This window comes from Bidens hawaiensis, unplaced genomic scaffold, assembly GCF_021521415.1.
Source record: "Bidens hawaiensis isolate Kalapana, Puna unplaced genomic scaffold, B.hawaiensis_p1.1 tig00025745_1, whole genome shotgun sequence".
NCBI classification, from domain to species: domain Eukaryota; kingdom Viridiplantae; phylum Streptophyta; class Magnoliopsida; order Asterales; family Asteraceae; genus Bidens; species Bidens hawaiensis.
Genome location: NW_027494114.1, coordinates 19,226 through 44,675, shown reverse-complemented (window position 1 = coordinate 44,675; position 25,450 = coordinate 19,226). Strand labels below are relative to the sequence as shown.

The following is a 25,450-nucleotide window of genomic DNA, read 5'->3' as shown; positions in this document are numbered from 1 at the left end:
AGGGAACTCAGCTTTGCTGTGTTGGCCATTACTAATATTGAATGTTTTGAGCTTAAAGATCACCATCTCAACTTCATTCAGATAAACTCACACATACATCAGAGGCAGTGGGTTCAAAGTCTAGTATTTGGTGGTTATTTTAAAGTATATATAGATTGTTTTAACTAGTAAACTGTAGAGAAATCAAGCAATTTTTACTTATATTTTAAATACCTGCATTAAGAAAAATTCTTCAAATGCGCTCAAAAACACGTATTTAAAAGACTAGGCACCAATTATAAAATTCTTTTTTTTATATATTTTCTGAATCATCCATAAAACACAAGGGAGAAAAGAAAAAAGAAATGACAACAAAAAGTTAATATACCTTCTTTTTTTATATTTTTGGAATCAAAATTAACGACTTACATATATTCATGTTGGAACTTAACCAAACCGAACTGAACACTTTTCACTCTTCAGCATTGATACCAAAGATGCGGACCTTATGCATGTTTGGAAATTTGGCAATGACTAGCACAAAAACCGCCAATGTGTTCAAGAACAGCATCGGATTTTGATAGTCTGTTGTGTGGGATGCTATCAAGTACCTGTGCATACAAATGAGTTCCAAAAACATTAGAATTATCATCCTATAGACTAAAAATACCTACATAACTATGCATTATCTCAAAAATATTAAATGGGTCAAACAAGAATTAAAAAAATAGCTAAAAGGGAACGAAACGCACAGGTTTAAAGTCACCCAAAGTCTACCTTTAAACGCATCATCATCATCATCATCGTACTCAGTATATCCCACCAATAGCAAAGCTATGGTAGGGTCTGAGGAGGGTAAGATGTAGACAGCCTTACCTCTACCCCATAGTGATAGAGAGGCTGCTTCCGGTGAGACCCCCGGCTCGATAGTAGTTTTGCATCAAGCCTTGGACATAAGGCACATAGCACTCAATCATCGGGGCACTGGCTGACTGGTGCATGTACCCTTGTCTTTCGGCTATCAACGCCACCACATGATGCCTGATTAACCTTCCGCCACTTTTAACGTTATTTTCACGAGATTAGTAAAATAACGTCAAAATTAGTGCAATTTCACTTTTGCCCACCCGAGGGTTCCCACATATATACATTATATGCGTGCACCGCAAGGCAATCATCTTATAAACAGATTTGAATTACTGTGATAATAATGATTTAGTTTATTTCATGTGCTTGTATCTTTTGGGTTTTTGTAATGTTTGATTACATATTCTCCATTTTTCGAAACGGCCCATTTGACCCGAACCCAGTTTCGTCAAAACTCAAAACCTTTCGGTCCTGAACCAAAATGACCAATTTTTAAACGACCCGTGAACCGAACCTATTCTGACCCGCTACCCCACCTGTTTTGCTAGATGTATATACACGCCCAAATATATTATCTTATAATGAACAGTCCTGCATCAAGGATACTTTGAGCATTTCTTTGATTGTCAAAAGTTTTTTCCAGATTCATTTATATCACTTCTTTTCTAAGACAGACTTACAGATTATAACTTATAACTATACAGAGGGCGGTATGCATTCTAATAAACTTCAAAATGCAATGATATTGAAAGATAATAAGGAAAGTACAAACTTTAAGATCCAGTTTACAGGGTTAAGGAAACTGAGAGTACTTACAGCACTACAGGAACAACAGTAAGAAACTTCCTATTGCGAGTTAGCTGCTTGCCACTATCAATTTGCTCCCACCAGGTCAACCTGTTGTAGATACCCTGATCATCAGCAAAAGGTGTTCCTTTTTTCCAGTGAAAGAAGTGATATGTAATCTGATGATGTAAAAAAACAAAGATCAGCAGTTGAGTTACTTAAATTTAAGAAAAAACTGAACAGATACGGAAGCAATAGATGACAAATCATGATAAACTGGTTAACATTCTTATCAGAAGATAGCATGGTTGTAAAAATCGCGCTTCGGCGCCGATTAATCGTTCGCCGGTACCCCCACCGACTTGTTGCCAATTAATCGATATTTGGTCAAAACCGAACAGAATTGTAAAAAAAATTATATATACAATTTGGTATATATATTTATATTTGAAAATTTACATATAAATCCCAATCCGATTATCCCTATTAATCCCAACTAATCGCTAGTCCCTGCCCCACCGCCCAACTAGCGCCTAGCGAGTTCTACAACACTGGAAGATTAGCCAATAGTTGAAAAATGTGTTTGTGTGCAAAAATATGACATAATTACATATATGCATCTATGTTTTTTAAGAATTAAAACATTCATATCCGTTTAGAGACTTTGAGGTTCACTATATAGTTCCTTTTTTATCTTCAAAATACAACTGAAGCTACCCCAAGTCCCAACAAAACATCAGTCCCCCGTGCAATTCAGAAAAAAAATCATTTTTTTGATAATCAAATAACATAAAAAGATACAAAACTAGAAGAAAATCAAATTTATCAAAATGTAGCATATAAACATTGATGCAGTCTATCATCTATATGCACCAGTATCAGCATAATTTCCACAGTAGCACCCAATTCTTCAAAAGTATAAACCATGACGGTTCTAATACAAGCAAAGGTCACAACTTGTTATGCATTATTAATACTTTATCTATAGTAATTATGTTAAACTGTTACATAAACAGCTGGAGTGTATATTAATCTAACATTAGCATAGATGCAAAATGTAGATATCTCCTAAAAGCACATATCAATAGTTCAAGCTCAGTCAGTTTCATGTGAATTACAGATCTTTAAGAGCCTAAGTATAAATCACATAGTTCAAACCCTAGGTGTAAATCATAAATCTTTAAAAGCACTAATACTCTATGTTGTAAAAATCCCTTGGGGTGCGCAGCTACACCCTCAGGCGAGGCGAGGCGAGGCACTAAGATAGTCCAGGCGATCCAGCAACCCTCGGGCAAGATTCCAGCCAGATTTTGATCAGATTCCGATGAGATTCCAACCAAATCCTAAAAAATCCAGCAGAATTCCGCAAATTCCGGATAAACTGGTCTGAAACATCAAAATTTGGCCAGGAACCAGCCTAAACCAGCCCTAAAAACAAGCCTGAAATGTGTTTAAACCCCAAAACATAGTACGTTTATGTTATGCAACTTGTTTATCTCAGGCCCTCGCTTTTAAAGCGCCTCGCCCCTAAGCCCAAGGCTCACCCTTCAAACCTTGAGCGGGCCTTGCGCCTTCGACAACAATGCCAATACTCGATCCAACCAGTCAAATCACACAACTGCAACAGCTTGTTTTTTACCATTACCAAGTAATAATACATACTAATTATCACTAAATACCTAATAACCACATATCAATCACACCACACAAAATGTTCACTCTAAACCCTAAAAAATCAAATAACCTAACCTAACCTAACATCAAATTCTCTCAATACTTACACAAATCAGATCCAGAAGAATCATAACCAAGTAATCACATAATTAAACCTAAATTAACCCCAACGAATTGAAACAATAACCATACCAAAGCGTGACATAGATTAACGGTGGTCCAAGCCATGCCAGGAGAGCATCCGGTGACGGAGAGAACAACGAGCCAGGCGAAGAATAAGATGAGTATGTAGGTGGTCCAGACGCCGGGATACATAAACCACTCGGTGTTTCTGTTGAGATCCGTTGGCGGCACCGCCTGGACGTACAAGTTAGCCATTTGTGGTTAAGTGGTGTGGTCCGGTGAAGTGGGTTGGACGGTGGGTGTGCTGTGTGGAGTGGAGGAGATGATGATGATGACTGGTGACTGGTAATGGAGATGGTGATGACAATAATAATTAGCACGCAAACTTAGACGATAAAGGCTAGACTGCTTAACCAACCAACCAAAATTAAATCAAATGAAATACTTATCCGATACATAAGTTGTATCACGCATAAAAATATATAATCTACTCGATCGACACGGCCCGAAACTCGATACAAACCTGACATAAAAAAAATATAGGTTTGGGTTGGTTGATACGACCCGTTTTCTTAAACTAGTTAACCTGAACCTGACCCGTCTAAAAAATGGGTCAAATCGAACCCGATATGTTAAAAGGTGAGTTGACTTGTTAACCTGTTTCTGAATTCTAGAGAAGTTAATATTTTGATTTTAGAGATAATAAGAGTTAAATTATAAAGTTAAATACTTTGATTTATAATTTTTCATATATCTATTAACTTTTCAAAATTAAACTAATTATTTTTTTAAATATTTATATCCACTCTTGGCTTTCAGTATTTTTATTATATATTAGTCCTAAACCATCTATTCTCTTTATCATTTCAATTTATTTGTTTTTATCTTGAGCAAAATATGTGAACCTACGTTTGTTAATTGTGAATGAGAGATATATACACAAAAACAATTAGATATATCCAAAAATTATTAAAAATGTTTTATATTAATAATAGTAATAGATTGTCTAGGTTATTACATGAATGTAAAATAGGTTGACTCGAACACGACACAAATAAACATATGGGTTTGGTTAGGGTTGAAAAATCTCCACACACCAACCTGTCAACTCGAAACCTATTAACCTGTCATCTCACTAACCCGACATGATTGACACCATTCATCTCCATTTCTATCAGAGTGCATCATATCTATCAGACGTGATATATGATAATATGATATTGATGAAAAGAAACTTTGATGCATATCATCAGACTTTTAATGCATTTTAGAATTAGGAGTATTCCTTTGTTTATAAGATCTCCGATGCGTCAACTTGTTCATTTCTCTTTGTCACTTGCAAAATATGGTTTATATTTAATCAAATTTTCAGTAGTGTTCGTTAGCATCGTGTTTAATGTAGTAATATATTTGAGTTTTGATGTAGCGCTACTTTTGTTTTAGCTTAATACTTGTAATCAATGCTTTTTTAAAGATAAAAAATAAAGAAATGAAAAGGAATCTAACATAAAATGTTCAAAGCATATAGTAAGAAAACTGAATATGTTACAAAGAAAAGATATCTTATTACATGATTCATCTTTACACGGATGAACCAACAACTTTATTTTATATCAAACCACACTCAATATATCACACCAACAACTTTATTTTATATCAAACATCTTTACAAATAAAACATATATTATTACATAGTTCATCTTTACAAAGACGAACCAACAACTTTATTTTACATCAAACCAGACACAGCATTTTACAAAATCAAACATATCTTATTACTCGATTCATCAATACAAAGATGAACCAACAACTTTATTTTACATCAAACTTGACATGCATGAAGAGGAGAAATTTAAACACTCATAGCATCAATGAACAAGGACTTGATATTTCCCTTCAGTTCTTCTCCGACACGTGTGTAAGTATCGTCATATTTATACAGGGTATCCATTACGTGTGCGAGGTTAATCACACGCATTATAAGAGGAAGAGGAACGGCCTCTATACATTTAAGGGATTCTTCATTCAATATTTTCCATGCTTCTTCTACTTGTTGCTTAAGTACATTATAGACATACTCCTCCTCCTCCTTGACATCATGTTGTTTCATGTAGGCTTCAACAATAGATGCAACATGCACTCTCTTATGCTCCTCCTAAAAGTTACAAACAAATCAATACATGTTAATCGATCTCGTGTGAAGTAAAAAAGAACATATGTTACCTTGTGACCAACGATATCATCCATAAGCCTACAAATTTGCTCGAAGCTTTAATAAGTGGAGGATTACTGAGAGCCCACTCGAATGACTCGTCTGTGATGATATCGCCCATGCCAACAAAACCCGCAATTGTAAGCATTTTGTAGCCACAACTCATGAAGGAAACTGATTTATGTTCCTCCACTGCTGGTATATACCCCTCATTTCTCCATGTTGCCTCTGTCATGAAATGTCTAATCATCTCTTTCATTTGTATGTGGCAAATGAAATATTAGTAACTTTTATTTAAATTAATATGTGTGTTACATGGTCATAAATATAAAGAAAGCCATTAATTTAGTCGAACCGCCTCTTTGGCATAGTTAACATGATGGGCTTTTCCTTCTTTCGCCATGATTTCCTCCATTTCTTCATAAACATCTAAGAGGTTTTTGTATAATAGTTTCATGTAATCTGGAAGCTGACCATCCATGCAAGTAACTGACCATCTGTACAACAAATGTCTAAGTTCATCAAAAATCTTTTGTGCAGGTTTTAATTGATATGTTCATGTATATGGTTACGTGAGGAAATTGCTGACATATTACATATATACCCCAAAACGCAACATGATCGATAACAAACAAGTTTTGAGTCTGTTAACATGACCCGTTTTATCAAATACTTTAACCCTTTAATTAATAAGCTAACCCATACGGACCCAACTAGTTTAATGAATGCATCGACATATTAAACTGTTTGATGGCTTATAAAAAAAATGTTCATATTCAGATTTTAAAGAGGCTTATTTTATAGTCATTAAATTTGAAGTTTTAATTGGGTGTATGTTGTAATTTGTCTAGCTTCTTGCCAGCGCGACACATTTGTTCATTGAAATTGGCCGATAAAAAAAACTAAGTTAGCTTTTGATCTTTGAATCTTTATCGTCTGTGAATTTAAAGCTTAGCTTAATTAATTAGTTCTAACTATCAATTATCCAATCATTTTCATTTATTTTCTTTAATTTCAAGCTAAATATTGAAAATTAGTTTTGTTGATTGGTAACAGAGATAAAAAAAATCAAAGGACACTAATAAAAAAAATGTTTCATTTGAGCTGAAGTATTTGATTGTCTAAATTATTACTAAGTCAGTATAAGTTAAATTTCATCACACGCGAACATTAAACGGTCTCACTTGAAACAAGACACAATTTCAAGTGAGTACACAACATGAACATATATCCTATAGATGGTTGCCACCTGCATATATCATATAGATATGTGTATATCGATATACCTTTGCACCGCTTCTGTGAATACACGAAGCTCTTCAAAAGTACCATAAGCATCGTAAGTGTCATCAAGAATTGTCGATACAGAAATCACTTTGGTTAAGAAAACTCTAGCGCGAGAGTATTGAGGCTCAAAGTAGACACCTAGTATCCAAAAATAGTTTTCAACCAACCGATCTCTCATAAAGTGGAAGTTATTTGGAACATCAAAACCTTTCCACCACCTACAAGCACAACAATTGTGTAATTAACAAAAATCAATATAAATGGACTGTGTAATTTGTTCATACTTGGAAAGCTGGCTAAGTTCCTTCTTATGTAGGGATTGAAGGTGGTTATATGCCAACTTTGAAAGTTTTAGTAAAGACTTATTATGAGAAACGTCTTGTTCATAGATAGGTATGTAACTTAATGCGTCTAGTCGTGGCAACCGCTTCCTTATAGGCCTCTTGAGTGCTTCCTTTATTTGTTTCGAAAGAATGGCATCACACTGAGGATGGTTCGCAATGTTGCCAAGACGGGTTTTTGTGAAAACGAGAGCTTCATCAGTTACCACTTCACCTGGCACCCTCAAATACGCCGCCTCATACAACTCAAGTGTGTCTTGAACATCGTCAATTATAGATTTTGCAAACTTTCCATTGATGTCCACCTTATACTTGTTAAAAGCATCTGCATATTTAAATTAAACCCAAACCCGAAAATATGATGTTAATTTTTTTTCATATATTATGTGTTATCATAAACTCACACTACTGTTTACAATCATTACTTGGTTGTCGGATTTTAATGCTTTATGTTTTTATGTATGCATTAGGGATAGTAAATGGATTTAAATGTGCACAAACCGCTGGAAACATAAAAGCCTTGTTGTCGGAGGATCCGAAACCAAAGAGAAGTGTTATGACCCTTCCAGTCATCACCATACACATCATAAATATGTTGCAATGCTTGCTCTATGTGTTGGATTTAATGGTCGGTTCGGGTCAAGTCAACGCGAACCGACCCGAATGTGACCCGGTATAAGTTACACCGGGGGTAACGAATATAAACCCACTTAATTGATAACTGGGCCCGACACAACAAGATAGTGGATTAGGCTTTGTTTTGGTGATTGGGCTAAAAGCTTATTGGGTTTAATTGGATTAAACCCTAAATTATTTATATATATAATATTAATATACCTGGATATAATAATAATATAATCACCATCTTCTTCACCTAGATTACGGCTGGCAACCGTGTTTACGGCCACCGTATATTCGGCCGCCGATCTCGCCTGTTCTGTCATCTCTTTGACCACTGCAACTACCACCGCCGCCATTCTCTGGTCACCGGTGTTCTTACTTTCATAACCCACAACATCACAGCCGCCGCTGGCCGTTTTTCCGGCCACCGGAAAAACGCCTTCACCCACTGCCGGCTTTCAAACACTCACCGGAGCTCCGTTAGCACAACCAAAGCAACACCGCAGCCTATCCTTCATTGCTACGCTGCTATTGCCGTCGCCTGCTGCTGACCACCCTCCTCTGCCGCCCTGAGCTACTGTCGCCGGAATAGCTCCGCCGCCGCTGCTGTGTTTCAAGTGCTGCTGCTGTCCGACGTCACATATTGTCGTCCAACACCAACCACCACTGTCCGAGGCTGTCCACTATCACCCGACGGCGCATGCCGCTGTGCAGCCGCTGTCTATAGCTGTTCAGCCGCCTTTTGGATTGGATCTTGCTTCGTTGTGTCGTTCGTCTAGCATAGTTCGTTATCCCTCGGTGTCTCACCCGGTTTTGATAACCGAGGTATAAAAGCTTAAACTTTAATCTATGGTTGTTTATTATTTGTTTAATCGTACTCGTATATTGTTGTAACCGGATCCGGGTTTTGGGTTTCGGATTATGGTTCGTTTAAATCGTTTATATTCCGCTGCGTTTTATAGTTCGTTTAAACATATATATTAATATTGATTAATATCTATCGAAACGAAAATAATTAACTAAAACGGGTTAAAATAACTTGACCGTTTTCGTTCCGAACCACCGTTGAATCCCAACAGTGGTATCAGAGCCGCGGTTACAACGTACGAGTCGATCCCGGTTTGTTTAAAACTGGATCTACATCTTAAACTTTAAATCGTTTAAAGTTTTGATCTAGATTTGTTTTCGGGTGATTTTGATTTGGTCAAAGTTTTGTTTATTTTATTTGACCAAGTCAAAACGACCCGGATTTTTTATTTCGAATATGTAAATCTGGCCCGACCTTGTTTGATTGATTGAATGGTTTTGGTTTTTGGCCATATGGTTGGTTCAAAAGTTGTATTTATTTTTCGGTTTTATGTTATGGTTTTTGGCCACTTTGATGGTTCTAAATTGTAATAGTTAGGGATTGTTTTTCATTATATGTATTTTAATATTGTAATGAAGAAGACCCGAAGAAAAACCGAGGACGAGCTCGTGGAGTTATTGAAGTCAGTGGGAGTCAGCCGAGATGACCGAATGCACCAAGAGTCCATCCATGTGGTTGTTTGTGTTGTGACCCTTTGACCCGATTGGTCTTGCTAATTGGCTCTAGCAAGATCAATCAACTTTTGGCCATTTAAGATTTACATATTCTTATTTGCTATTGTGGTTGCTTGCTTGATTATAATATGTTATAATATCACCAACCTAATACCAAATAAATTTGAAAATAAACATTTTATTAACCGATTATGTTTTGCAAATTAAAAGCGTTTTGATTTCCAAAACTAATAACTTAATAGATTTCTATTAACTTAAAACTGGTTAGTCATATCGCGACAAACTTAGTTTTTATTAGGTTATCTAAAACTAAGTGTCCTGAGAGATGAAAGGGTTCATCAATTCGTCCCGATAATAAATACAATAAAATTTGACTTTTACTCTATTTGGTAATTTTTAAATTAATCCCAATTTTAAAACCAATAGTTTATGCCAATCCTACTACAAGTCACACTTGAGGCATACTGCGAAATTTCGAGTGCTTGGAGCTACAGCACCGCACTTGTTTTCTAGCCTATCCCATCAAGGTGAAAGCGTTTCGTTGACACATGCGGCCCTTTCACACGTCACGGTACTAGGACAACTATTACTTTACTCTCCTGTTACGTGCTAAAGTTGTCTAGAGACTTAAAGTGGGCAAAGATGAGGCTAAACGTATCTATACAGACAATCGTTGTCTCTATAGGCCTCATAACCGATAGTTGTGCTCTATTCACAATTGACAATCGTTGTCAGTCTGCCTAACCACTTATTAATGTTGTGTGCTACAGCTGCCTTTAATAATTGGAAGCCGGATTCTCATACTCCTAATTAATTAATGTTATTGGGTCATTAATAATAGGACTACAACGTCGAAAATACTAATTAAATTTACTTTTGCTTAATTAATCAGATGTCGTCAAACAAAATTTCACTCTACGCGTTTAAGACTATCCTTGAGAAGAATAAACTGAACGGTACCAACTTCATTGAATGGAACCGCAACTTGAGACTTGTTCTCACCATGGCAACTGTTCCAACCGATCCTGAAAACAACACAGCCGCTGCACGAAAAGTTCTTGACAAGCATAAGGATGACTCGGCTGAGGTCTCCTGTATTATGCTAGCCACCATGACTTCTGAGCTTGCTAAAGGCTTAGAAGACTTTGGTGCCTATGAGATGCTTGAGCAACTCAAGGGCATATTCCAGAAACAAGCTCGTCAAGAACGATTCGACACCATGAAATAGCTCATTAGCTGCAGGATGGCATAAGGGTCTCCCATCAGTGCACATGTTCTTAAGATGAAGGAGCACATCGATCAGCTCAAGAAGCTTGATTATCCCCTGCCTGATGAGATGGCAGCGAATTTCATTCTCAACTCTCTCCCCAACTCTTATGACCAGTTCGTAATGAATTTCAACATGAATGGCTGGGTGAAGACAGTGTCGGAGCTTCATAACATGCTCAAGACGGCTGAGATGAACATTCCTTCTAGGACCAATTAAGTTCTGATGCTTCGATCTGCTGGTGTCAAGAAGCCTAATCCCAAGAACCGGGGTTATAAGGGTAAATGCAAGAAGAATGTTACCATTGCTGCCCCTCGTGCCACCAATGCTAACAAAGGGGTTCCAAAGATACCACCGCCGCCTCCTGAGGAGCGCTAGTGCTACCGATGCAACCAAATGGGACACTGGATGCGAAACTGTCCCGAATACCTTGCTGAGATCAAGATGAAGAGAACCAATGGTGAAGGTTCTTCTCGAGGTATTTCCATATACGTTATTAAACTTTTCACTGTCTCTGGCAACACATGGGTATTTGATACCAGATGTGGTTTCCAAATTGTTAATGTCTTGCAGGAGCCTGAAAAGTGGCCGAAACTGAATAAAGGCAGCATGGAACTCATCGTTGGAGATGAGAAGAGAGTACCAGTTCTGGCAACTGGAGTATTTCATTTTACTTGTCCATCTATCCTAGTTTTTCTTTTGAATAATTATTTGTATGCTCCTGGTTGGACCAGCAACATCGTTTCAGTGTCTTTACTGTTTGAACAAGGTTTTAAGTACGTTTTTAATAGCATGGCTATTTCTGCTTACTTGAATGATATCTTTTATTTTGAGGTTAAACCTCGAAATGGTATTTATAAGATTGATGTTCAAACTAACGATAACGTATATAATCTTTCAAAATGTATCCGATCTGGCATCAATAATACATTTCCATGGCATTGCCGACTTGGCCACATAAGCAAGACAAGAGTTAAAAGACTCCAATCCAAAGGGATTCTTGAATCCACAGGACCGGGCTCTTTTGACGATTGTGAATCTTGCTTAGCTGGCAAACTCGCCAAAGACACCTTCACTCATAAAAGTGAACGAGCAAGTGATCTGTTAGGACTCATACATACTGATGTATGTGGACCTTTCAGAACCTTGACTAGAAACCATGAAAGATACTTCGTTTCTTTTATCGACGATTATAGTCGATATGCTTATGTATATCTTATGAAACACTAGCATGAAACTTCTGAAATGTTCAAAGAGTTTCAAAACGAAGTGGAAAACCAACTTGGTAAAACCATTAAGATACTTCGATCAGATCGAGGTGGAGAGTATCTCAGCTCAGAGTTCATCACTCATCTAAAAGAGCGTGGAATTGATTCACAGCTCACTCCACCTGGCACACCCCAACATAATGGCGTAAGCGAGATGAGGAATCGAACTTTGCTAAACATGGTTCGATCGATGATGTGTAGAACCAACTTGCCTCACTCCCTTTTGGAGTTTAGCCCTTATGACTGTTCCCCACATTCGTCAAATACTACTACCAAAGCGGTTATTACTTCTTTTATCCTGATACAAATATGATTTCTATCAAGAGGAAAGACCACTTCCTCGAGAAAGAATTTCTCGATCGTGGAACTGGAGATTATTTTGTCGATCTTGATGAAATTCAAGAACCACAAACAACCGCTGAGAAGCTAGAGTGTCTGATCCACAAGTTGTTGTTGCTGATACATCAGACAAGAACACGAACATTTGCAGAAGTACTAGAACTCTCGCACCCAATCCTAGATACCTATGGCATCTGGATGGTCCGGAAGTCTTATTAGTAGCCGTGTCTCGCGACGACGCTACTAACTACATAGCTGCAATCTTGGATCCGAAATTTGAGAAACGGCGAGATGCCGTGAACGCCGAGATGCAATCTATTCATGACAATCAAGTCTAGAACTTGATTGAGCTACCCCCCGAAGGTCGGGCAATAAGGAGCAAGTGAATTTTAAGCAAGCATCTCGAAGCTGGAATCTTCACTTGATGAGAAAATCACAGAGTTTGGTCTTATCAACAATGAAGATAAGCCTTGTGTTTACAGAAAGGCTAGTAGGAGCACTATATCATTCCTCATCTTGTATGTGTATGATATACTGATAATTGGAAACAACATTTCTATGCTTAAGGGAGTTAAGCACTGGTTGGAATCTTGTTTTACAATGAAAGATCTTGGAGAAGCTGCTTATATTCTGAGAATCGAGATCTATCGAGATAGATCTGAGCGGCTTCTAGGGCTAAGTCAAAGTGCATACATAAGCAAGGTCATGACACGCTTCTCAATGGACAACTCCAAGATAGGAGCTGTTCCATTGCTAAAGGAACCGTTTTAGCAAATCGCAATCTCCGGCAACGGACATTGAGACAAAGCACATGCAAGCAATTCCATATGCTTCAACGATTGGCTCTGTCATGTATGTTATATTATGCACTAGACTTGACATCTCGTAAGCGTGTTTGGAGGAGTGGAAGAGGAGTTCATTGTAAGATGTTACACTGACGCTAACTTCCAAAATGACCGAGATGCTTCTCGCTCATAATCTGCTTGGATGAAGAAATTCATAGCCAACCTCGATCTAATTCCAAGTTTAGGAAAATGATCGACGTGATATGTGATAACACAGGTGCTATTGCTCAAGCCAAAGAGCCCAATTATCATCACATGGCCAAGCACATTTTTAGTTCCACTATGTACGAGTAATACTGGAACGAGGTGACATCATGATAAGCAAAGTAGACACATATCAAAATCTAGCTGACCTGTTCACTAAGCCGTTGACTCAGGACAAGCATAGAGATGCTATCAGGCTTAGATTTGCTAGTGATTTATTTTGATTTAGTATTTGGATGTATGAACATTCAAACAGTTGTACTTTTCAGTTCACCTTTGATTTAATGGTTAAATGCAAATGTTGAATGATACAACTGTGTTCTTTTTAATACGTTTAATCCATGAATATTATATTCTAAACTATCCGTAGTCGGTCAGACTCGTCGGAACGATTCTGAATTAAGACTATTCTGACTTTGGACTCAAGCAGTTGACTTCCAAACTCACAGACCTCATTATGAATGACGTTGGATGTAACTCGCATCAAATCATCTTCATGGATCTTGATCATAAGATGTTTTGAAAATAGTATGCTCATTTAGTATCCTAAGACCTGAGATACATATTAGAACTTTCGTTTACCGAGGAATATTCTTTGATCATATCAACCACTGTTACGTAACTGCCAGCCATAAAGGCATTGATTGGGAATGTTCTGGAGTTCAGTGGGAGTTGTATGTAGTCAAGATGGGATTCTGTACTCATACATTAAAATGTAACAGTTAGACATATTGGCGCCCTCGTTGATTGAAACTGGTAAAGTGTGAGGCCTCACCCAAACTTACTATGTGTTTGAATGGACCACTTTGACTCTATATCGAGAACTACAATAATTGAACACTATATGAGATTGATTTGATCCATGTCTCATTGTTCAATTAATGTCTTATACAGAAAGGGTAGATGACAACGATTACTATAAATTCATTATCTTGCAATAAGGTATTCCAAGATACTTTGGTTATGGATTTAAAATGCTATATTCGGTTGGGGACAGCTATGTGTAGCTAGAACGCCTCTAGCTGTTAGCGTTGTGATACTTGACCCAAATCCGTCCAAGTGGGAGACTGTTGGATTTAATGGTCGGTTAGGGTCAAGTCAACGCGGATCGACCCGAATGTGACCCGGTATGAGTTACACCGGGGGTAACGAATATAAACCCACTTAATTGATAACTGGGCCCGACACAACAAGATAGTGGATTAGGCTTTGTTTTGGTGATTGGGCTAAAAGCCCATTGGGTTTAATTGTATTAAACCCTAAAGTATTTATATATATATAATATTAATATACCTAGATATAATAATAATATAATCACCATCTTCTTCACCTAGATTACCGCCGGCACCCATGTTTACGGCCACCGTATATTCGGCCGCCGATCTCGCCTGTTCCGTCATCTCTTTGACCACTGCAACTACCACCGCCGCCATTCTCTGGTCACCGGTGTTCTTACTTGCATAACCCACAACATCACAGCCGCCGCTGGCCGTTTTTCCGACCACCGGAAAAACGCAGTCACCCACTGCCGGCTTTCAAACACTCACCGGAGCTCCGTTAGCACAGCCAAAGCAACACCGCAGCCTATCCTTCATTGCTACGCTGCTATTGCCGTCGCCTGCTGCTGACCACCCTCCTCTGCCGCCCTGAGCTACCGTCGCCGGAATAGCTCCGCCGTCGCTGCTGTGTTTCAAGTGCTGCTGCTGTCCGACGTCACATATTGCCGTCCGACACCAACCACCACTGTCCGAGGCTGTCCACTATCACCCGACGGCGCCTGCCGCTGTCTATAGCTGTTCAGCCGCCTTTTGGATTGGATCTTGCTTCGTTGTGTCGTTCGTCTAGCATAGTTCGTTATCCCTCGGTGTCTCACCCGGTTTTGATAACCGAGGTATAAAAGCTTAAACTTTAATCTATGGTTGTTTATTATTTGTTTAATCGTACTTGTATATTGTTGTAACCGGATCCAGGTTTTGGGTTTCGGTTTATGGTTCGTTTAAATCGTTTATATTCCGCTGCTTTTTATAGTTCGTTTAAACATATATATTAATATTGATTAATATCTATCGAAACGAAAATAATTAACTAAAACGGGTTAAAATAACTTGACCGTTTTCGTTCCGAACCACCGTTGAATCCCAACACTATGTCCTTTTCAAATAAGTAAGCTATGCCAAGGCGTTGAATCGTATCAATTAGTTTTAGCAAAGATGTATGTTGTGATGGATCATTCAAAGCTACAAGCAGTTCTTTCTTCACTTCATCTTTTAAACCATTGATTGTTTGTTCTACCCCAGCCTGGTCTTCTTGCTACATTAACACATTGAGTAATTGTTTAGTTTAATTTTGATTATGGTAATAAAAGTTCCGTGACTTGTGAGCGTATGCCACATATTTGGCGATGTGTTTTGTTATTGGTACATGTGTGTTTCTATATTGCATGCTTTGGAGCCAGGGGTTTCTCTGAAACTAACTCTGAAAGCAATCTTTCTATCCTCATGGATAGAGGTAAGGTCAGTCTACATCACACATTTTTCAGACTCTACCAATAGTTTTTGCTATTTGTAAGATTTACTGGATACAATTGTTGTTATTTTCCGTCAAAGATGACATTTGAGATGATTACGAAACCTCCAAAATGCTTTAAATTTAAGTTCTACTTCGGTTCGGATCTACGATCTAGTGCAATTATTGGTTATATTGGTTATATTATTTGTTTGTTTTTACTTAATTAGGTTGTTTAACAATCTTATGCTAAATCACTAAGAGGCTTCATAAACCATTAATAATGTCTTTTTAGTGAACCAAATACACTATATCTCAGAAAAATTTAGAGATAACATCTTAATAGAATCATTAAGATGCTATCAAACCACCAATTACTTTCCGTAACAAAGAAAACGATACATATTTATTTACACACATGTTTATTCAGTATTTATGCAACATATGAACACTTATTAAATTATATAACTGTAAATATTAATAGAATATATCCTCATGTTGGTTATTAAATTATAAGTGTTTAATCATACCTGTAAATATTAATAGGATATATAACTGTTTATTCTGTTGGTTATTAAATTATAAGTGTTTAATCATACCTCATGAGAGAGAAGAAATATATCCCCCCAAAGGCTTGGATGAAAATTGGCCGTGGGTCGAATAACCATCTCTTGTGTTGCTGCCATGTATGTGTCATATATTATATCTAGTTGCATACAATGGAAATGTAAATGTAAATAAGAGTTTTAAGTGGTATATACAGAGGGGATGAGACGTCTAGGTCGAGGTTTTTATTAAAATGGGTTCGGAGGAAAAGATATTTATCAAAATGGGTAGATTGAAAAATATTTATCAAAATAGGTTTTTTTAATTAGTTTTATCAGTCCTAATCTTATTTGTTTTTCAATCAACTTTTTTATGTTTGTGTTTGCAATTTTATTTGTTTTTTATTTTAATTTTTAAACAGTTTTATTATTTGATTCTTATCTCTAATTATTAGTAGTTGCTTTTTTAATTTGTTTTCTTTCAATCGACCCGTTATTGTTATCTTTATTTATCTGTTTTTTATTTTCTTTTTATTTGTTATTCAACCCATTATTCTTTTTATTTGATGGTTATCTATAATTAGGAATAATTGATATTTTTTTTCGGTATTTTAAATCTGTATACTTGTGTTCCTTTTTCTTTTTATTATTTTAACAATTTTAATATCAACTTCTATTTCTTTATAACAAAAAAGATGAAAATAATCAAATCTTGTAAAAAGCTAAATATTATTTATCTGGTAATTGAAAAAAAATATATGACGATTTATGTTTTTTTTAGTTTTACAATGAACGTGTAACTTTTATCTGGTGTCATTTGAATAAGAAAAGCGATTGTGTTTGAACACACAAGAACACAATGTTAAAATTTAGACATTTAATATTTCTAAAAAGGTAAAGTTTTTATATAGAAAAATTCAGTTTTAATTTTCAGTTAGTTTTTTTTGTCAATGTTTTTAAATAGAAAATGCTAATAGAAAATATTATTAACCAATAAGATTAGCAGTGATAAAAATAAACTTATAAAAAAACCTATTTTGGTAAATATTTTTAAAATCACTCATTTTGGTAAATATTTTTCCTCCCAGCCTATTTTGGTAAAAAAAAACTCCGGCCAGGTCACCCTTTCTATACTTAAACATCTATATCCACTACTAAAACAATACAATTTTTTTCTACTATTTTATTTGATTCATTTTCAAAATAACCATTCTTAGAATTTCTTTATAATAAAATAATTCAAAATGAAAATAATAATTTACCAAAAAAAATCTTAATAAGCTAAAGTTCTATTTTCCATAAATACATTAATTAATAGCGTATCAAATTTGATATAAATAAGTTACGCTATTGTAGGAACGTTATTAAAAAAATTAAAAATTAATGATATTAATGTTTGATGATTTAAGTTTATTATTTATTTTAAAAAACTATTAAAAACCATTCATTTGGTTAACAAGCCCTAATGAATGTAAACAACGTTATCATCAAACGACTTTCACGCTCATCATCTTCTATTTGATGACCGTCGTTTGAGTCAATCAAAAACCTAATTATTCTAAATAGTTAGAGCAAGTAGGGTATCGTATCACAAGGAGTATGTGGTCAATGTAATGGTGTAACAGATTTCTAAAGTTATGAAGTAACAGATTTAGTGCTGATCACACAAGCAATTAAGTTATTTAGAGAATTAAGCAAACAAACAAGTAAACGATTTTCAATCAATTAACAAAGCAAATCACACATTGGACTTCAAGTAGGTAACTTACAGTAATCTCATGCAACCTAACAGATTAATCATTAACGGTTAACTATAGACTGATCAACTAGACAAAACCTTAGGCAACAATAATTGCTTTACACACGGCACTGGTTATCAAACGGTCCCTGCCAGTGTGACTCAGTTAAGGACAATTATATGCTTTGTCGTATTCAACCCAATCAAACAACCCTATGATCAATTATTATAGCAACTGGTAACTAATTGTTCAGATCAACGTAAACCTAAACCGATTGAACACACATAAATACTAAACATCAATAATGATAGATTAACCATAAACAATTATACATAGATGTTCTTAGTCACATGAGGAAACTGAAACTGTTACAAACTTTACATCCCAGGTATGATTCGGAGAAGACTAGCCAAGCATCGTCATCGATAGATCTTCAATTATGATGAGGAAGGCCATTAGGATTGATCAAGAGATGATTGGTAGCCCTGGAATTCACCCAAAATCGCCTAATAGTTGCTGCTGGTCGTCAATCTTGATTAGGGTTCGAAAAAAAGAAGATATAGGTCAAAATCCGTTTTTTCACGTTTTTAAAAACCATCGCGTATCGCGATGGCCATAGACCCTACCCTTCGCGACCGCGACCTAAGAAAACATCATATTTGGATTCCTCTCGTCGAGAAACCCAAAATTCATATATTATGGGTCCCGTAACTCATTTTCTAGCTCAGGATATGCTTGTTTTACTTCATGGTCACATTTGTCAACCAATCTTGTTCAGTTTTAGCATCAGCTTATGATTTCTCATCCGTGCTCTTCCCGAATCCTTGTAACACTTCGCAAGACATCAAATCATGCTTCGGTCTTCCCGAGATATCATTCCATGCTCGTACAAGTCCCCCGTTTAGCATCTTTAACGATCAATTACCTGAAATACAAAAGCACGTATGAAGTACCAAAGTTCTAACAATATATTCAACAAAACTACATAATTAATACACTAATATATATATAAAATACACGACCATCACATCCCCACACTTATCTTTTGCTAGCCCTCAAGCAAAACTCTAAAATAAACATTAACCTCCATCATAGGTATGTGAATTATCACCATTAATACTAGTAAGGTTTAAGGTCATACCCAGTTTACCAGACTGACACTTTCTAGATTGATATCCTACAAATACGGTTAAGTGCTATAATAAAAACAATAGTGCCGCCCAGACAAGTGTACTTTGTTTCTGGTTAAGGCACACATGCGCATACCCCTCATAATATAATAACTCTCCTCTCGGTTTAATATCTGGACTAGCAAAAGATGTGCTAGTATCACTCTGCTCTCAGTATCACTCATAAACAAGTATCCATCTATATAACTGCTTTGACACAAATGCAAATCAAGAGGTCTTAAAAGGGTTGTAACGGGGTCAGGTGTAAGGGTATGGAAGGGAAATATTTAAGTAGCTTAAACGATCCGACCCGTCTTATTACATAACATCTAAATAGACGAAACTGCTATACAAACTGACTGACTTATTATAAAACCTCTAAATAAGCAAACTAACATACATACTGATTTCATATTTTTTTTTCTTTTTTTCTTTTTTTTTCTCTTTTTTTTACATAAACGAACTACTGAATACATAACTGAATATAAACAGACATCTTTTTGGCCTTTTACTCAAGGTTTTTTTTAAAGCATAATAACGTGATGCTTAATAATAGATCAAATATAAATACAAAAACAAAAACAAATACAATTACAAATAAACCTAGTAAGCCGGATCGTCTCGTAACATAATGTCGGGGTTAAACAAATGAAAAATAAGTACAAGAAAGCTTTTCTAAGGGACCCAACCCCCCGCCCCTCACATTAACCATCCTCATATGTATAATGTATGAGGCCCCAACCCCCCAGTACCCACACTCGTGCTCATCCAAACGAGGCTTAACCTAATTGCCTCTATCACTTTTGCATTTTGCCAACTACGATCCCATAATCCATAAACATTAATGAAAGCACTCAAATGACATGTGTGTACTATATATTATATGTGTATTATATGTATTTGGGTCAACTCACACACGTACCGGAGGAATAGGGTTGACGATATAAACATGTGTACCTGTCCCCATGACTCGTTATCTCCGCCTAAACGACCCCATTTTCAACTTCTCGTTATGAAAACATTTGTGAGTAAGACTAATGAGTCGCTGAAAAACCAACCATGACCAGAAACCTATGACTTGGCATTAATGGCAATAATTAACAGTTAACAACTTTGGTTTCTGAACACTCTTCGAGGTACTATTGGGCTAAAATTTTTCAAATTTCCTCCATCCCCACATTTGAGGTTTACATTGTCCTCAATGTAAGAATATTTAAACATTGTCCTCAAAGTTAAAATAGATAAAACGATTAATGAACATTTGAGGGACGGGGTTGAAATTGACTTTTTGACTATTAAGCAATTTTAAAATTCGGGGATAAAATGTGGTGGTTCAACTAACAATTATACAATTACACTTTTAACATTGAAAGTAATAAAAACAAAATAAATTATGAAACTGAAATCATCTGATATCAACGGGATGGGAAGAGGACCAGTCGGCTCGTGAACTCTCGTAAACACTTGTATATCCTCGCCTCAACCAATTACTAAACTAAAAATCGAACCTGCAAAATCTGGAGACGTGTAGAAGCAAGCTTCTCACAAGTGTAAGACATAGGTCTTTTAAGAGTTATGAAAATGATTTTTCTGTTATTTTTATTAAAACAATTACCGAGCCAAATTAAGGCGTTTCATAATAAATTCTGTTAAATTAGTTAAAAACGTTAAAAGACCTAACTCACTTTCGTAGGAATCACGATTGCATTTAGCGTATGCAACAAGCCCTTTAAATCTCCCAGTAGCCCGGGAGGACGAGTGGGGTCTCATGAGGGTTTATAGTGAACTACACCCACAAAGTTCTAAATACAACAAAATATACACGTACCTGGATTAACCACAGCAAAATGAACATGAAAGCACTCTGGGTAGTTTAACTGTAACCTCGTTGTCAGAAAAAAAACTTTACCGAATGCATTAAAATCCCAACTTTTCTTGTGCGGTATCCCCACACTTAGCTTTTGCTATGATGGTACGCTTAAAATACAATTAGTAATATAAAAACTAAAACAGAATATAAACTAAAAATATACAAAATGTACAATTACCACCCTTTTGAAATTTGTATGCCATTTAAGGTGGGCGTCTGGCCCGCTCCCGTGCAACCTTCTCATTATAAGAACGCTTTTCTTCAATCATTTGTTGCCAGTCTTCCGATAAGCCAGGATCTGGCACGAACATCCTCAATATCGACTCTCGATCATTTTTGTTGGGTGGATGTTTCACTTTCTTCTTCCTTCGTCGGCTACCTTTCTCTTCCACCTTCTCACTATGTTGTTTCTCAAATCTCCTCTTATCTATCCTGTCAATCACAAAACATTCCTCTTTTGTGTGATCCTTGTCCAAGGATACACACTTGTCAACAAGAGGGTTAATAACATTTTCAAACAATAATAACCGTTTATCATGGTCTCCACACGTAATTTCCAATATCCCATTAGCACAATTAATCACCGCATGTGCTGTGACAAGGAATGGCCTACCCAATATGACTTGTGGTTGTATATTATTCACATGTTTAGCATAATCAAATACTAGAAAGTCAACTGGGTAGAAAAATTCCTCCACCTTAACCATTACATTAGTCACCATGCCCCGGGGAAGTGTATGAGTTTGGTCCGCCAACACCACGGTGGTGTTTATCCTTTCTAATGGGCCAAATTCATACTGATCATATAAACTTCCGGGCATGATACTAACACATGTTCCAAGATCTAGAAGTGCCCGATCAGTTTTAAATTTCCCAATTTGAATTGATAATAGCAGCACTCCCGGGTCTTGAAGTTTACTTGAGGTGGTATTATTCTCCACACCTTCATCCCTTGTGTTGGTCAATTTTTCATTAAAACATTTATCACAAGAACAATTTTCACAAAAAGATGTTTCATTTGCTTTTAATTTTGAGCCAGTTTGGAAAATCGTTTCATTTTGACCAACACAATCACTCTCATCACTAACATCTTCCACCACCCCTTCAACAAACTGTGGTGGTGAATTAACTTCAACACTAGAAATTTCAAAATTAGGTAAAAGACTTACCGCATTGATGTGCACACTGTTTCCCTTCTTGGAGCTTGAGCAGTAATGGTTCGGGTTGACTGTAGTATCGCTCGGGAGTTGACTTGCGCTCTTTTGCAACTTTGTCATATCTGCTGCGAGCTGACCAATCTGCTTTGACATTGCCTCTTTCTGACTTATCATGTAACTTAAAATGTTTCTTCGTTTCAGCCTTATGATCTGCCATAATCTTCATCAATGCATCCAACTTTGAGTGCACAGACTCATCCGCATTTCCCGAGTACCCCCTCTGCTGGTCCTGATTACCCGATGAATTTCCACCCTGGTTACCATCTCTGTTATACCCCCGATTATGATCATACGAACCTTGCTGCTGCTGATAACCGCCCTGGCGGTAATTACCCTGCGACCCGTTCTGGCTCGATCCCTGAAAGTTCGGGTTCAACTGAGAAGGCGCGTTCCCGTAAAGAAAGTTCGGGTGGTTCCTCAGGCCCGGGTGATATGTGTTCGAATTGAACCCTTGGCCTTTGGAATCCCCGTAAGCATAATTAACCTCCTCGGTGTCATCTTCCTCATCATCATCAAACTCAGGGCAATTTTCTGCCTTATGCCCGAGTTCACCACAATCTTCACAAACCAGGAATTTAACACCAACTTTCCCGACCTCTTTCTTACCCTTTTTCAACTCAGCCAGTTCACGTTCCAACTCAATAATTCTTTCAGACTCACTAGCGACTGACTTAACTGACCTGGATGAATTACCACGTCTTCGTCTTTCAGCTGCTGCTTCAGATTTCGAGTCTTCACACATAAACTCTAGAAAATCCCAATCATCTTCCTCGGGCTGATTCAGCAACTGACCATTACACGAGGCCTTAAGATGCTTTCGGTCCTCGTATGTTAACCCATCAACAAAAGCACTTTACCAGTTCCCACAATTCGATTTGGCGATGTCTTTCCTGATCATGTCTTTATACCTGGTAAAGGCTTCATGAAATAAGTCACCAGATAACTGTGAAAAGTTGCGAATGTCTGAACGTGCCTCGGTAGTCTTCGACTGTGAATAAAATTCGTTTAGAAACACCTGCTGCATCTCGGCCCATATTCTAATACTGTACATCGGGTAGCGAATTAAACCAGAGTTTTGCTTTATCTTTTAACGAAAACTGGAATAACCGCAACCAGACTTCGTCCTGATCAAATGTGCCATCACCAATAGACCCGCAAATAGCCGAAAAATCGGTCAAGTGTGAATACGGGTCTTCCGAAGCCATCCCGTGGAAATGAGGAACGATGTTGATGTAAGATGGCCGGGACTTGAAAGTTTGCTGCCCCGGCACTCGTTCTTGTGGGACCAACGGGGATGCTCCGTCCGAGATAGCCGGTCTGAACAGACTGTTAACACCATGAACCGGGGCCATATAATTCCTCCTAAGCCCCCAGAGGTTTGCCAAACCGCCCCGGTTAACCTGAATACCACGAACTCTTTCGGGCCGTTCCGCCTGATTCACCCTTTCTCGACCCTTTCCGTTTCTGTTAACTGGTTCAGCCCGTCTTCGAATAACTGGCTCTTCTACCTCTTTATCCCAATTATCATCACCCACATCTTCCTGCTCAAAACCCTCGTTCTCGGGCTCAACTTCCCGATTACCTCTAACCCATCTGTCTACCTCATTATCAATCTCAACACCCTCGTTTCCATTATTATTTTCCCCCTCGTCTTCATCTTCTGTTGGAATACTCGGTTGAACATCATCGATATTTATCCGAACTAGGCGGTTGGGGTTATTAATTGGAGCTGATGGTCCGACTTGGTCAAAGTTGAGATTTAGGTTTCGGTTTAGGTTTCAGTTTTGATTTCGGGTTCTGGAAGCACGAGCTGAGTGATTTTGGTTATTGAAGTTTGGTGGGTCAGGTATGTTGTCTGGGTGAAACGCGTTATTTTGTGGGAGTGGGTCTTGGTTTTGGTTATTGTTCTGGTTCTGGATTTCGTTTTGGTTCTGGTTCTGATCCTCCATTTCTGTATTTCTGTTATGTACTCGGTTCTGCCGAGCTAACCTCTCGATTTCGGACTCGTAAACTAACGGAGACTGTCGGCCCGAATGGCGGGTGCGCATAAACCTGTAATCTGCACAACTAACACAACCCGCGTAAAATACAGATAAATAAAAATTAAAAATAAAACTAAAATTAAAACGAAAATAAACACAAAAATCAATTAACACGAAAGACACTAAGCGCACTAACTCCCCGGCAACGGCGCCATTTTGATGACCGTCGTTTGAGTCAATCAAAAACCTAATTATTCTAAATAGTTAGATCAAGTAGGGTATCGAATCACAAGGAGTATGTGGTCAATGTAATCGTGTAACAGATTTCTAAAGTTATGAAGTAACAGATTTAGTGCTGATCACACAAGCAATTAAGTCATTTAGAGAATTAAGCAAACAAACAAGTAAAAAATTTTCAATCAATTAACAAAGCAAATCACACCTGGGACTTCAAGTAGGTAACTTTACAGTAATCTCATGCAACCTAACAGATTAATCATTAACGGTTAACTACAGACTGACCAACTAGACAAAACATTAGGCAACAATAATTGCTTTACACACGGAACTGGTTATCAAATGGTCCCTGCCAGTGTGACTCAGTTAAGGGCAATTATATGCTTTGTCGTATTAAACCTAATCAAACAACCCTGTGATCAATTATTATAGCAACTGGTAACTAATCGTTCAGATCTACGTAAACCAAAACCGATTGAACACACATTATCAACCAAACGAGTATTGGTGCGGAATACCAACACTCGGTGATTCAAGAACACGAATAATAACAAGTAAAATAACACGGAATTGCTTCAAAACACACGTATATTATTGAATACGTCGGGTGCTTAAGCACTTACAATACTTGATAATAATGAGAAATGAACAACTCTCTAGTTCTGCTCACTCTCTGCTCATGTGAACAACCCCTACCCTATACATTATGTAAACTATATATAGGGAAACCAAACACCTAGGCCCATATTAATCACAAGCCCACCGAGAACTCCATAGCTAACCCGTAGCCCAGCCCAATAAACACATAACTAAGCTCAAACCACAAATATG

General features: G+C 37.2%; 1 protein-coding gene and 1 pseudogene across 1 annotated transcript; both read right to left on the bottom strand.

Moving 5' to 3' along the window:
• Positions 1-262: 262 nt before the first annotated feature.
• Positions 263-3,687, bottom strand: LOC143572102 (uncharacterized). The gene is made up of 3 exons (XM_077057349.1): positions 3,499-3,687; positions 1,663-1,811; positions 263-590 (listed from the first exon to the last, which is right to left on the bottom strand). Exons 1-3 carry the CDS (start codon positions 3,682-3,684, stop codon positions 452-454), a joined length of 474 nt encoding a protein of 157 aa, XP_076913464.1. The 5' UTR covers positions 3,685-3,687; the 3' UTR covers positions 263-451.
• A 1,594-nt stretch (positions 3,688-5,281) lies between these two features.
• Positions 5,282-16,546, bottom strand: LOC143572101 ((-)-germacrene D synthase-like; annotated as a pseudogene).
• Positions 16,547-25,450: the final 8,904 nt, after the last annotated feature.

What these genes read in the sequence shown, in the direction of transcription:
- LOC143572102 (XM_077057349.1), bottom strand. Translation starts at nt 3,684, where the DNA reads ATGGCTAACTTGTACGTCCAGGCGGTGCCGCCAACGGATCTCAACAGA. An exon ending in TTAATCTATGTCACGCTTTG is followed by an intron (nt 1,812 to 3,498) that starts GTATGGTTATTG and finishes TTACATCATCAG; the next exon opens with ATTACATATCACTTCTTTCA. An exon ending in ACTGTTGTTCCTGTAGTGCT is followed by an intron (nt 591 to 1,662) that starts GTAAGTACTCTC and finishes TTGTATGCACAG; the next exon opens with GTACTTGATAGCATCCCACA.